The 15,388-nt window shown below is 35.4% G+C and overlaps 1 protein-coding gene across 5 annotated transcripts in view; it reads left to right on the top strand.

Moving 5' to 3' along the window:
• EEA1 (early endosome antigen 1) overlaps positions 1-15,388 on the top strand; it is a 134,829-nt gene that overhangs the window by 106,387 nt on the left and 13,054 nt on the right. For all 5 annotated transcript variants that reach the window (XM_023631152.2, XM_070254482.1, XM_023631150.2 and 2 more), the window contains 4 exons: positions 3,108-3,438; positions 4,546-4,647; positions 6,439-6,633; positions 12,035-12,217. In XM_023631152.2, coding sequence (XP_023486920.1) covers positions 3,108-3,438; positions 4,546-4,647; positions 6,439-6,633; positions 12,035-12,217 — 811 coding nt within the window. The remainder of the gene's footprint in view (positions 1-3,107; positions 3,439-4,545; positions 4,648-6,438; positions 6,634-12,034; positions 12,218-15,388) is intronic.

The following is a 15,388-nucleotide window of genomic DNA, read 5'->3' as shown; positions in this document are numbered from 1 at the left end:
TTAGCTCTTCTTTTTATAGCTTCTTAATGTGAAAGCTTCCTTTTTTGTAATATCTTTATTTTTCTCAGTTCCTCACCCCCTTTGCATTTTGTCAATACTAGATGTCAGATTTCTGCAGATGGGAGTTTCTTAGTCTAATAAAATCGGTATAGTATGATAGTTTTTCAGTAGATGGAATAAATTATCTTGAGGAAGATTACCCTTTTTTTCATTTGCACCAAGTGCCCAATGGGCCCGCAACAGCCCTGAGTATAAGGGTGGATTAATTTAGAAGCTATCAGCATCTAAAAGATTATTTGGTGTATGAAATTTCAAATGTCTTTGGTGGCAGAGGGGGTATGTGCTTCCAGACATATCCCGTGTAGCCATAAAAGTGCTGAATTGGGGCATTTTTCCTTCACACCCAAGGTGGAATTAGTCTTCCCAAGCGTGTCCTTAATCTTGGTGCTTGGATTGGGTCTTGCTGTGAGACCTTCAGTGGACACATAACTCACCACAATTTTGATGGATAAAAATCAGTTCGACCCCATTCATGTGGATGTCTTCACAGGAGGGCTTGTGACCAGTCACATTTCATTAGATTGTGTCTTTAAATGCCTAATATGTCACTCTGACAGAGTTGGCAGACTTATCTGCGTCAAGGGGATGTGGGTTCTTGACTTTTATTAGTAAAGATGGAGGCTGAGAGCCTGTGAAAGGTACCCTTCAGGGAAATGAAGTAAAACCCATCAGAGCTGATGATAATTAAGTTGTTTCACACCTTCATGGTTTCATCCTTGTTTGGGGAGTGATGATAAAAAATTTCCTGTTCTCACTTCTAGTAAATTGGATCTGGATACTTTGAATTTGAGGATATAGGGGTGCATTTTGTACCTCCAATGGCATTCTTCTTCACTGTTAACATCAGTGTTTCCAGTGTCTAGGTATTTAGGCAGCTAATCTGTTCTTTTATATCACTCACTGAGTGGTTTGTCACCTCTGGAACCCAGTCATCAGTCCATGAAGGTCACCTCTGAGTTGGTTCTTATTCTCTTTCTCAAGGCCGCTATTTCTAATGGGCTCAGTGGAAATGGGCCCGTTTCCGTTCTGTGTTGTAATTTCATGGTTTAGAACTTACTCAGAGGCTTCCGCATCATATTGGGGTAGGAAAACCTTTTAATACTACTTTTTGTCTATACATTTTATGCAAACATTTCTTATATGGGGTCTTGCATTTTGAGAGTACTACCTAGAAAGGAGGGCTGGGTAAACACATCTGGGCTTTGACTAAACCTCATCCCTGATCCTAGGCCTCAACCCAAATAATAGGGTCCAGGGCTCTTCTTTCTCAAGGCCCACCTACATCTATGCATCCAACTCTTTCCTTCTAATTCCCATCTTGCACTGTATTGTCATTACTGTGCAGTTTAATGTATTTTCTAATATCCTTTGTGATTTCTTCTTTGATGCATGGGTTCTTCTGAAGTATGTTGTTTATTTTCCAAATATTTGAGGCTCTTCTAGATATCTTACTGTTATTGATTTCTAATTTAATTCCATTGTGGTTAGAGAACATACTCAATAAAATTCAGACTTTTAAAACTGTCTTATTTATGGCCCAGTGCATGGTTCATCTTGGTTAATTTTCCTTGTATCCATGTGTGTACTCTGTGTTGTTGGGTAAAGGTAATTGATATCAGTTAGGTCAAGGTAGTTGACAGTGTTCTGCTAATCTTCTGTATCCTTACCGGTTTTTTCTCTGGTTCCTCTGTTAGTTTCTGAGAAAGGGGTATTTAGATTTCCACCTATGATTGTGGATTTATTTATTACTTCCTTTAGTAATTTTTTTAAAATATAGTTTTACGGTGACTATGCAATCCTTTATTTCTGTTTTTCTCTCCTTAATTCACATAATCTTATGATTTTATAATAATTATTTACAGGGAAGTTAAGTAGCATAGTAAAAAATATATCAAGTCCTAAACTTAGGGTTGCTTGACAGGGATTTTAAGTATAGTAAAATAATAAAATAATATTAGTATAATGACTTTTCTATTTAGACCTTTAAAAACCAGTGAGGTACAGTATCCTATGAATGATCTTAACAACTTCTTTTCTAGCTACATTTTAGAAAGTAAAAGTAAGTTTCTGAGACTAAAAGTTGGAAAATTTCAAGGTATAAACACAGTTCTGGTAGTGTATTAATACCCAACTTCAAATAGGTGGCTAGTACATCTTTTAACAGCATCTCTTTAACATATTGTTGAATGTATACTGATTATAAAGTACATTGGAAATAGTATGCGTTCTAGAAATAATACTTTGCATCTGGTTTTATTTTCACTTTAAAAAAATGGTTGATCTTTATTGTGAGTTTTTCTTTTGGTATATAATATGCATAATTTCATCCCTTTTATGAAAACAATAAAACTCTTTAGTTGAACTTTTCTAAAGCTATATCTTCTTTTCTTCATTCTTAGAGCTTATTCATTCAGATGTAGAAAACTTATGTTAAGGGACAAATGATAAAACTCTTATATAATCTCTGAGGTTCTAAAACTAAAGTAAATCTTGTGTCTTTCCTCTGTGTTTGAAATGAAAAATTTCTTTTATTTTTTCCTTTATTTTTTGTGCGTCACCCCTAGGTGTTTTGAAGTTTAAGCTCTATCAAACACATAATGTGTTTTATTTTTTCAAGGAAAGAGGCACATGTCTCTGTATCCTAGTAGGTTAACACAGTGAGTACGTTCTTTAGGGTACAAGGAAAAACTTTTCTGGCTGTTGTGACAGAGGGTTTCCTGGATGCACAGTTTTCCTTGGAGTCCATTGTGGTGGACAAGGCTGGATTAAGTCAGGAGGCTTGGGTGGGCTTGGCTTTACCACCAACTTATTCGACGTGAGGAAAATCATCTTCATCTATAAAATCATCAGATCAGATGTTCTAAGGCATTTTTCAGTTATGTGGTTTTATGACATTAAATTATTATTTTTACTTCTGAACTATACAGGAAAGGTTTAAAACTCAGTAATAATTTACTTATTAATTTTGAATGGCAAATTAGAAATGCATTTCTAATTTAGAAATTAGAAAAGCATTATTTTTAAAAAATTCTTTTTTAAATGTTTAGAGTATCCAGTACAAAGTTGGATCTACAGAAAAAATCTGAAGCCTTTGAAAATACTAAGCAAATGCTTACCAAGCAAGAGGAAGAAAAAATAATCCTTAAACAAGAAATTGAAAATTTAAGTCAAGATGCAAAAATGCAGCACAAGGAATTAAACAACAAAATTCAAACAACAGTAACAGAACTACAAAAAGTGAAGATGGAGAAAGAGACTCTAATGACAGAGCTTTGTGCAGCAAAAGAAAAATTATCAAAAGTTTCTGATTCTTTGAAGAACTCCAAAAGTGAATTTGAAAAGGAAAATCAGAAAGGAAAAGCTGCTATATTAGATTTGGTTAGTTGTTTACATTTACTTTCTTAAGTAGAAGTGATTTTTATTTAAAATGTACTGACTTTTCTGCTTAATTCACTATTGACTTTTCATCCTACATTGAAATGATTTTAAACAGTTCTTATGAGGAAAGGAATTGGGATTGCTTAACCTGAGAAAAAGATGGTGGTGTCTCTGTCTGTAGTTTTCCACAGGGCCAGGAAATCTGCAGTTGAATACACAGTCTTCCCTATTGTTGGGAGGATGCTAGGTTTGGGAGAGACTGCAGCATGTTTGTGCTCAGGGACAGAGAATAACTCATAGCTACTAGTTGAATTGTTGGTCACTTGCCTGAAAAAAAAGAAAAAAACTCAGAAAGATCTTGATGATTCTTTTAATTCTCACACTGTGTAAATTCTCTAATTCTTTATTGAGTATTCTAAGACTCTGAATAATACCATGCATTAGAGACACCATAGAACATATTTAAACTATCAAGAAAAAAAGGTCTCACAGTATCAGGGAATACTTAAAGGGGCATGTATTCTCAGAAAGTTTTCAACTGAGAATAACACAGAGTAACAGCAAAAGTAAAATTATTTGTTCTCAATATGAAGGCCAGTGAAAGTGTTTAGCAGCATAAAAAAGTATATGTTATTAGTATGTTATCCTTATGTTCCTTTCAGTTTGGAGAAAACATCTTCTATCTGTACAATTTTCCTCTTAAGGTGTATGTCATTATTTTTTGATTTTTATTGTTTTAATACTTTTTTTAAAATTTCCTTCTATTTTCTTGAATCCTATTATTCTCCCTTTAAAATAGCATAAGTGGATTAATTATAGTAAATTTTGTGACATAAGAATGTGGTTTTGAAAGTGTTCTAAAATACTGTCTAAATATTATCTAAAGTATTTATGACTGTTGGTTGATAATAGAAACTTGGCCTTTCTTGTCCCTCCCTCTTTACTGCTATATTTACCTGTTTTTATAATTGAAATGAATGATTCTATCCCATCTTAAACCAAACAATTCTAGTTTGTTTCTTTGTGTGGATCTTACTAAGCTTATAAACCAAACTTCTTAAACTTACTATCAATATTTTCTGCATAATGTAGTTTCCATTTTTTTAGGAAAAAACTTGCAAAGAATTAAAGCATCAACTTCAAGTACAGACAGAAAGCACACTTAAGGAACAGAGTGAACTGAAAAAGTCACTTGAAAAAGAGAAGGAGGTAAGATTTTGTTTTTTTGTAACATAAAATATGTAAAGCATAAAAAGGTCTTTATATTTTCAAAATATTTTCAAACTGATATTTAAGTCAAAGGAGGGTTTATTTCTCTGAAATATAATGGATCGTATATACATAGTTTAAAATTGTCATTTACGTTCTACCTACTACTAAAAAGATTTAAGCTAGTTTACAATAAAAGGCCCCAAATAAAGGATTATGATTAATAAAGGTGGAGAATTGAGTCAATTAGCTATAGAGTTATAATTAAATAATCTACATTAAGGAACGTTATTATAGTTGAAAAAAGTCTTAATAAACTTTTCATAGAAATGGCATTTTAAGGGCTCTTTATTTCATAGACATTTGCATTAATGATAGATTTGATAATGATTGTATAATCATTATGATTACATAATGATTGTATAAGAAAAATCTATGGTTAATGCTTCTCTTGCTCTTCATTACAAACAAACAAGCAAATGAGAAATCAATGGGTATAGTGCTTGGGTGTCGTTCTTGGAAGACACACCCCTAGCGGCTAGAGTCAGGCGTAGACTGGACCGACTTGCTAAAGCAGCAAACCTGATGCTGACAAGTCTTTAATGTGATCGTATTCTGATTGTTGATTGAAGGAAGATACCTGTGCTTTAAGTGCTAGCCAGGTAAGTGGCTTAGTGCCCAAGCTCTGAACCCAGATTGTCCAAATTTATATCCTGGCTGTGTCATTTATTAGCTATCCTGTCTTGCCTTGTCTTAGGCAGATTACTTAATATCACTTTGCTCCAGTTTCCTCAGCAGTAAAATGGGGCTAGTCATAGACTCTATGTCATAGGATTATCAGGAGGAATAAATGGGTTAATATACTTTAAAGTGCTTAGAACATTGACTGTAATAAAATAAATGCTCAAATGTTAGCTATTACTTTATCATTGGTTATCATAACATAAACATCATTTTTGTTACACTACTTAACTCCTGTTTGCCCAAAAATATTTCTCTTTGCATTGGAGATAAGCTGAAGCATCCATATATTGCACTGTAACTTTTTCAAAAGTAACTTTGAATATTGTTAAATGCTCAAATTAGGTTCTTAATGAAATATGCATAAAACACTGAAAGCATGACTTTGGCTGGAAGGGCAGAAGGTAGTAGTAGTTCACCTTGGCCTCAGAGGAACCTTAGTGTAACTTCTATGTGATATCTAATTTTGAACAGAAATGTATCCTAGTAGATTGTAAAGACAAAGTAGTAGCGAAATATGCCCCAGATCTCTAAACGAGGAAACTATTATGTGGTGTAGATTAGTGTCATCAGACAGATACTAAACATACTTGCCAAAAATGAGTTTAGTTTTATTATAGTTAATATAGAGCTATTCTTTCTGATTAACTGTGGCCAACAGGCTCAGTTAGCATTTTGAGAATATTCTTGAAAGACAGTAGGCATTCCAGCAGTCTGAAGATTGATGCTGATATTCCTACTTTCTGTGATACAAGGGAATACTAGTCTAGTTCATTTACAAGCTCTATACAAATATATAATTATAAGTGAAAAAGGAAGGTAGGATTAAACAAATATTGAAGATTATTCGTGCATGTCATCTCATAGTGAATAGTGTCAGTTATGAAAGCTCCCTGAGGGCAGGAATTTTTCTTTTTGGTTTCCCACTGATTGCCTGTGGCCAACAAGCTTGGTGGTTTCTACTAGAGTAGTGGTTGGCATGTAGTAGGTACTCAATAAATGTATGTCAAATGAGAAAGTGAATGCTAAACAGATTTGATTTTCTTTTAGACCTCTCATCAGTTGAAGTTGGAACTCAGTTCAATGCAGGGACAAGTCATACAAGCCCAGAATGCTTTAAAACAAAAGGAAAAAGAAGAGCAACAACTGCAGGGGAACATGAATGAGCTAAAGCAGCTGACTGAACAGAAGAAAAAGCAAATTGAAGCCCTCCACGGGGAAATTAAAATTGTTACTTCACAGAAGGTAGTGATAGGATATTTATTCTCTTTTTGTGGAAAGAAACTTTGCAGTTAAGATTATAATATGATAATTAACACAGATGAGTTGGAGCAAAGAAAAAGTTATATATGCTCAAAATTTTTCTAAGTTAAATGTGTAAAAGCACTTAATTATATGATTAAATATCTAAGTCTGCATTTTCATTCACTATAAACATGTTGTGAGATTCTTATTTAAAATTCTATCGCTAATTGTTTGATAGACATAAAACTACCCTTTTGTAAAATAACATATAACTAACACTTAAGGGAATAATTTATACAACCTTTCTAGTGTATTAGAAAATTTTAAAGGAATTTAAAAATAAATTATCCTTATTAAGGGAAGATACTCAAGAATAAAAATTACAAAATGGGATATATTAAGAAAATTCAGTAGTGTATATTTCATATAGTTATAATTTTTTGATATTTTAAGTTACATCATAATGGTTTCCATTTCCAAACCTATTCTAATTTATTCAGCATTTGTTTCTCATTCTTAAATATGTTTTAAAGTTTGTCCAGGCCAAGATTTGATAAAAATGGATTGTACTTAGTATTTGAACAAAGTGAGTTTTTCCCCATTGTTGGTATGTGCATGTTAATTGGTCCATGGAGAAGAGGGAAGTAAAAATCTCTAGTATCTAGAACAAACAAAATGTCATGTCATTAAGAGTTGGCTGTTGTATTACTGGGGAAAAAAATTAACCCCACAATTAGGCTTTTTATGTTGACAACGGTTTTTAAAATTACTGTTGTGCGACTTTAAAAAAGCGTAATTTTTTAATAGCACAAACAAGAGTAGACAGACTTACCTATCTTTTTTTGTGTTACCATATATAATCATAAGTCGAGATGTAACTATCACAATATGTATTTTTTTTTGCTTTGATATCTTGAGGTCATTTTTTGCAAAATCTATTAGCCTAGTATCCAGGTATTCCCCAGATCTTCATTTTGATAGCATCACAACTTAATGAATTACAAAAACAATTTTTAGCACATTTTCTTTTTTATTAATTACAATATTATTTCTTTCAGATTTATGATTAACGTATATTGCTTATGTTTTCCACAGCTTTACTAGATGACACCTTAAAGATTATGAGATTTAAAGGAAATGTTCTTATTGGTAGCTGTCTTAGTTTGGACTGCTATAACAAAATTACTATTAGCCTAGGTGGCTTAAATAATAAACATTTATTCCTCACAGTTCTGGAGGCTTGAAAGTCCAAGATAAAGGCACCCTGCATGTCCCTTGTTTGGTGAGGGCCTACTTCCTGGCTTGTAGACAGTTGCCTTCTTGCTGTATCCTCGTATGGCTGAGAGAGATGATCTCTCTTGTGTTTCTTCACATAAGGGCACTAATCCCATTTGTGAGGGCTCCACCCTCATGACCTAATGACCTCTGAAAGGCCACACCTCCAAATACCTCACACTGGGGATCTAGGCTTCAACATAGGTATTTAGCAGGGACCCAAACATCCAGCCATAGCAGTAGTTCACTTCTGTTTGTGTATAGATGCTAGAATAAAGAACACACTTCTTAACCTTGGGGAGGACAACATTTTCAGGAGTGTTGAGTGGATAGTCAGTCTGTAAATTAAACTTGAAATTTAGAGTAACTGGAAAATCATTGAAAAGCAAGAATAGTTTGGTTTTGTTGGGGAACAGTTTAACATCATGGAAAGAACATAAATTTTGGAGCCAGGAAGTTCTGAATTTAAATTTTATGTGACATATAATAGGTTTCTGATCACAAGGAATTGATTCATCTTTCTGTGCTAAATATAATTGAGTCATAGAATTATTGTAAAGATTGAGATAATGTATTTAAAGTACCTAGTACTGTGTCCAGTGTGGAAGCAAAATAGTTGTTGGATATTATATGGAAATATAGCAAACTATGATCTGAGAGTGTCAGTGTAATTGTAATGGTAGACCATGCAGTGATGGTCCGTGACAAAATTGTCACTGCCCCACAGTGAAGTAGGAAAAACAAAGATAAAATTTAAATGGGTATAGATGTATATGTGTACATACTTATATACATATATGTGAAACATACACACATGTATACACATTTCATGTATATATATATATATGATAAATGTATATATATGATTGTTTGGGAGACACTGATCAAGGATCCAGCAAGCAGCCTGTAAGTCAACAGTCCCTGCACCATCTTTATTCAAAACCTTGTGTGGGAATACAGAATGAATAGGATATGGCCCCCTATACTCAAGTAGCTTATAATTTAATGAGGCAGCAGGTATATAAAGAAAAAGAAAACTGTAATATATAAAGGAGAATGAAACAAGAATGCAAACAGAAATATAAGAAAAATTAGAACTTAATGGAAATTTTGACTGGTTTTCTAGAGAAGCTGGCATTTGAACTGGGCCTTTGAAGAGGATTATAATTTTGAAAGGTTAAAAGGAGGAGGACATTAGACATTTCAAGGAGAGGAAATAGTATTAACAAAAGTTTGCAAAAGTTAAAAAATATCATTATAGAACATTAGCTATTGGAGTGCATGGTAAGTGGAGAAGTGAGGGGAGATAAGACTATAGAATTGGATGAAGTCAGATCACAGTCAGGTTGTATAGTTGTTTCTACTTAAAATTTTTAATATTGGAGGACTAAAGTCTTTTAAGAAGAGAGAAATGTGATCAGATCTGTTTTAGAGCAAAACTGATCAATTTGTGAAGGATAAATTATCAATGACTGACTCTTCTGTATTCTCCTTTGGAACTTTGGGTTTACTTCTATTAAAGCAATTATCAAACTGTTGCATTGATCTGTTTTTGTTTAATTTTTTTTTAAATTTTTTTTTTTTTGAGGGGGAAGATTAGCCCTGGGCTAACATCTGCCACCAGTCCTCCTCTTTTTGCTGAGGAAGACTGGCCCTGAGCTCACATCTGTGCCCATCCTCCTCTACTTTATATGTGGGACGCCTGCCACAGCATGGCTTGACAAGTGGTGCATAGGTCCGCATCTGGGATCTGAACTGGCAAACCCTGGGCTGCCAAAACAGAATGTGTGAACTTAACTACTGCGCCACTGGGCCAGCCCTCTGATCTGTTTTTGTTTTTAATTTAACTTCTCCATTAATAGATTTGAGTTCTTCAAAGTCAGAGAACTGTGTCTTTTAACAAATAAGCTATCAATAATTTTTAAATGAATGAATGAATCAGTCTGTCAGCCAGAGTAAAGATAATGAAGGCCCAAATGCCCAAAGAGCCATTTGGTCATTATTGAGACTTTGCAGAGGGCTTAGTTGAGAGCCATAATGGTGATTAAAGAGAAAGAAAACTAGATTTGTGAAAAAAGTGTTAAAGAAAAGAAGTCGTATTCTATAAAAGAAAATGTGTAAGTGTGGTATAGTCTTCAACCTGAAAAAAGATGTCCAGGAATTCTTCATCATGAAGAATCTCAACTGGAGGAAGTGAAAGAGAGGTGACATGTTACTAGATGATATACAAGGAGAAGAACCCTCCTTTCCTCCATAGACAGTCAGCACCTCCTCCTGTCAGTGTGCCTCCTAGCTGTCTTGACTCCATCCCCTTTTCTCATTTCCCACTGCCACAGTCTTAGTTCAGGCCGTCCTTTTCTCTTATCTGGGCAATTACAATAGTCTCTTAGTAGACTTCCCAGGCTTCTCCACCTCTAATCTATTTGTCTCATTATTCAAGAAATATTACTGGGCACCTATTTTATGCCGTGACACAATCCTGGGTGTTGGAGCTCTAGCCATAACAGGCAAGGAACCTGTTCCTGTGGAGCTTATACTTTCTTGGGTGAAGAAACTAAACAGGGCGATGTGATAGACAGTGATGGACAGAGTTCAGCTAAAGGTTGGATGATCAAAGAAGCCTCTCTGAAGAGAAATGAGCTGATACATGAAATACAAGAGCTAGCCATACAAAGGTCGGGGAGGCAAATGGTGCAAAGACCTTAAGGCTAAACAAGCTTGATATTTTCTACAAACAGAAGACCAATACAGGTTAAGTATAATGGGAGAGTGGAAGAGTAATATGAGATGAGCTCAGAGAAGCAGACGGGCCAAAGCATGTACTTGCAAATTTGTAGGTTGTAAGATAAGAGAGAATGATACATTTTGTTCTGAGTACAATTAGAATCAATTGGAGAATTTTCAACAGAGAGTGGTGCGATCTAACTAAGAGGAGACAAAGGAGCAAGCAGGGAAGGCATTGAAAAACTATTGCAGTAGTTCAGACGGTACTTGGTGATGGCATGAAGTCAAGTGTTAGAAGTGGATGATTTAGAAATATATTTTGGAAGTTGAGTCATTAGGACTTGCTGATAGATTAGATGATGGGAGATGAGAGAAAGAGGAATCAAGGATAACTTTAGGTTTGCAGTGTGTGCAGGTGGATAGATGGCCATTTTTACTGGGGGAAGTAGCAGCTCTTTGTTGAGCAGGGTTGCTGTCAGGAATCAAGAACTCCACTTGAGATAGATATGTATCCATCAGTCAAGTGGAGATGTCAGGGAAGTACTTGGATATAATGAGCCTGAGTTCACGTGGAGAGGTTGGAGCTAGAGACATAAATTCAGGAGTCAGTTGTAAATAAACAATATTTTAAACCTTAATTGAGACCAGGAACAGAACCCTAGTGTCCTACAATATCAAGAGATCAAACAGAAGAAGAGGAGCTTATAAAAGATTTTAAGTAGGAATGACCAGTGAGGTAGGAGGAGAACCTAAAACATGAAGTGCCCTGGAAACCAGGTTGAATGTTGCTAGGAGGGAACATCATCAGTTATTTCAAGTACCGCTGGAAGGTCAAGTAATGCGTGGACAAGGACATGAATGTTGGATTTTGGAACAGGAAAGTCACTGGTGACCTCAACAACAGTTTCATTCAAATAGAATGTTTATTTTAAAAGCCACGTGCTTATTTTCATATTTTTAAATTATTTTCATATATATTAGTTATGTCATGATTTGTACATTATCTCCTGAATCTTCTTAAAGACCAAAGACAAGTTGAGAGTTTAGAGGAGTTGGACCTTTGTGAGATTTTCTTTTTCTGCCTTGATGTTAATAAAGATGACCTATAAGGATTTCCTAAGTTCATACCTAGATACTTAGGACTTCCTAGAGAAATGCTTTTTTCTTTATTTAATTGCTTTTTCATTTTTTGGTTTTTAAATTGGGACTTGTTGGATTTTGTAATTCTTTAACTTTGTAGCTATAACGTAAGTAAGTTATTCTTTATTGAATTAGAAGAATTTTAGGGCATAAATGCAGTTCACTTTGTTCTCAGGAATCTTCTCAGTTGTGTGGATTTCATTTTGTGTTTGTAACTGGTTTTGATATGCATACTATTTTAAATAACTATTGTATGTTTCAGACAGAACTTGAGAATAAACTGCAACAGCAGTCAACACAGGCGGCACAGGAACTCGCAGCAGAGAAAGAGAAAATATCAGTGTTACAAAACACCTATGAAAAAAGTCAGGAAAATCTAAAACAGCTTCAGTCTGATTTCTATGGGAAGGAATCTGAGCTTCTTGCCACAAGGCAAGATCTTAAGGTAAGTAAACTATATTGTATCATATAAACCCAATAAGTTATTTATAGACATTCATTAAATGATTGATTTGAACCCAAACAGCTAAGGGAACATTAGTATTTGTGGAATATCATGCTTGTTTTCTATCAAATTATTATTTTTGGAGTAGCATGCTTTTTAAAAATTAAATTATTTTATATTATAACAAAGTACATTTGTAAATATAGCCATTTAAAAATAACAGCATATAGGGGCTGGCCGCTGGTGCAGTGGTTAAGTGTGCATGTTCTGCTTTGGCGGCCCGGGGTTTGCTGGTTCGGATCCGGGTGCAGACTTACACACTGCTTGTCAAGCCATGCTGTGGCAGGTGTCCCATATATAAAGCAGAGGAAGATGGGCATAGATATTAGCTCAGGGCCAGTCTTCCTCAGCAAAAAGAGGAGGATTGGCAGCAGTTGTTAGCTCAGGGCTAATCTTCCTCAAAAAAAAAACAAAAACAATGTATAGTAGTAAAATACTTTAGAAATATGTTAATCGCCACATTATTACCTTATCTGAGGACTTTGCTGTCTTTATGTAAAAAAAAAAATAACTTTTAGAAAGGACTGGTATTAGAAAATCTAGGGAGTTATAAATGTAAACCACTTGTGAAAATGCGCGCAATTTTACTGATGCTTGTCCCACAATGTTGACTTTAGTTCTATATATCGGTCCTCTTCCCAAGACTATCAGAATGCTTACTGATTAAAAGTAGGAGATTATAGCTCACAGTAAACTTAACCTTGATTATCTAAACGTATATGGAAACTTCATCCTTGGCAATACTATTTGATTAGGTAAAGTATCACATTTATTAAAATGAAGGATATGGAAAAGAGTAAACAATTTTTATGTAGTGTTAAGGTATCAATTCTCTAAGGGAAATGGAACATTTGTGTTCTCTCACAGAAGATCCAGCCATTTCTCTTTTTTTTCGGTCATGGCGAAATACTATGCTTTTTGTTTCTTTCCTACATTTGGATTTTTTGTTTGTTTAATTTAAAGTTCATTATTGAAAGATTCTGTTGAAAATCACAGAATATTTATGTATATAATGTATATAAATATACTATGTCTGTATTTTATTCATAGATTGTTATAATGAAGGCTTTATGAAGGAGGTAGGACTTGACCAGGTCCTGAACGATGTATAGAATTTGAATATATAGACAGTCCTAAGAAAGATCATTTCACTCAGGGGCACATTTGCTGCAGTGGGAATGGGCAAAGCCAGGAGATGGTTAACATAATTGTCTTGCTAGAGTGCTGGTTTGTGTTTGGAAGTTAAGGTTAAAAAGGTTAGGATCAAATTGTGAAATGTCTTAGATGCCTAGTGTCGACCTAAAAATAAAACAGCCAGTTATTTTACCAGCAAAATGAGTATACTTGGGAATAGCGAAGGAATTACAATTTGGAATAAGCAACCTGTAGCAAAAGCCATAAGCAAGTCCAGCAAGTAAAGGAGAGGAATGTTATTTTTTAGAGAAAAAGGAGGAAAGTGAGAGAGGTTGTTCTGAACAAAAGCCCTAGGGTGGAAAGGGAGAGTTCAGGGTTGTGTGGGTTTCTCAGGGGCTGAGTTGCTAGGGTAGTTGATTTCTTGTTGGGGATGCAATGTCCATCTCTTCCTGTTGGGGTCTGACTTGATGATTCTTCCTGTAATTGACGTGGAGTGGTAGTGCATGAGGACTCTCCTTTCTGGCCTCCCGACTCCATTTTTTTTTTTAAGATTGGCATCTGAGCTAACATCTGTTGCCAATCTTCTTTCTTTTCCTTCTTCTTGTTCTCCCCAAAGACCCCCAGTACATAGTTGTATATGCTAGTTGTAGGTCTTTCTGGTTGTGCTATGTGGAACACCACCTCAGCATGGCCTGATGAGCGATGCCATGTCCGCACCCAGGATCCAAACTGGTGAAACCCTGGGTCACTGAAGCACAATGTATGAACTTAACCACTTGGCCATGGGGCCAGCGCCCTGACTCCATTTTTTTCTTTAAAGATTGGCACCTGAGCTAACAACTGTTGTTGGTCTTTTTTTTTCTGCTTTATCTTCCCAAATCCCCCCGGTACATAGCTGTATATCTTAGTTGCAGATCCTTCTAGTTCTGGCATGTGGGACGCCACCTCAACGTGGCCTGACGAGCGGCGCCATGTCCGCGCCTAGGATTCAAACCGGCGAGATCCTGGGCTGCCACAGCGGAGCGTGCGAACTTAACCACTGAGCCACGGGGCCAGCTCCTCCCAACTCCATTTTAAATGAAGTTTCCCTTTATTAATTTTCACACTAGCGAAGATGATTGGACTTGATGTTTTAAGGAAAAATGAAGAGTCGAAGCAGAGAAATAAAGTAAAGAAAATAGTGCTTTAGGCAACTTAACATGGAAGTGGTTTACAGACAGCTTGAATTGGACTTGGGGTAAACTAGTGGTTGGGAGATTAGTTAAGAGGCAGTCTCCCCTCCTTCTCCCATAAATTCCAGTAATCAAGGTGTGAGCTGGTTAGAACTGAGAATAAAGTTAGAGGATGGAATAGAAGAGGTTAATAGGGGAGACAAGATGAAACAAAGGGCTGAAAGCATACAGGCTGCAAGGGAAGTGAAGGGAATCAGTGGCGACTCGTGATTTGACAAAGAGATAGGATATTGGGTAAAAGAATTTTCATAGTGCCAACTATATATATATAGTTTAAGTTCAAAATTAGCAAGAGTTGTTATAAGAAAAAAGTACCACCTGACATTTAGAAAGTGTCTTATTTACTATGCTCTCCAAGTAGCTTTATTATTTTTTTCTTTACAACACTGTTGAAAGTCAAGGAGGTTCTGTGGAAGAGTTTGGACTTTATCCTAAAGTCAGTAGGACTGCTGAAAGGATTTGCTTGGATTTGTATTTTAGGCCAATGACTGGCTACAGGATAAGGAATGGATTGTAGGGGAACATGACTGAATGTCGAGACAAAAGAGGAGACTGCAGTCGTCCAAGTGCAGATGATAGTGGCTTACTTAGGCTGGTAATAGTAAGGATGGAGAATGTGGAGGAATTTGAAGGATGTTTAGGTGATAGAGGAAATAAAACTTAATGATTGATTGTAGAAATCCTGTAGAAATCATGCTGTTTTTTCTATATGGCTGTATTATTTACCCAAGAGCATAACATAGTA

The sequence above is a fragment of the Equus caballus genome, chromosome 28 (genome assembly GCF_041296265.1).
Source record: "Equus caballus isolate H_3958 breed thoroughbred chromosome 28, TB-T2T, whole genome shotgun sequence".
Taxonomy (NCBI): domain Eukaryota; kingdom Metazoa; phylum Chordata; class Mammalia; order Perissodactyla; family Equidae; genus Equus; species Equus caballus.
Note: the sequence above shows the minus strand (reverse complement) of the source record. Positions and strands in the feature narration are given on the sequence as shown.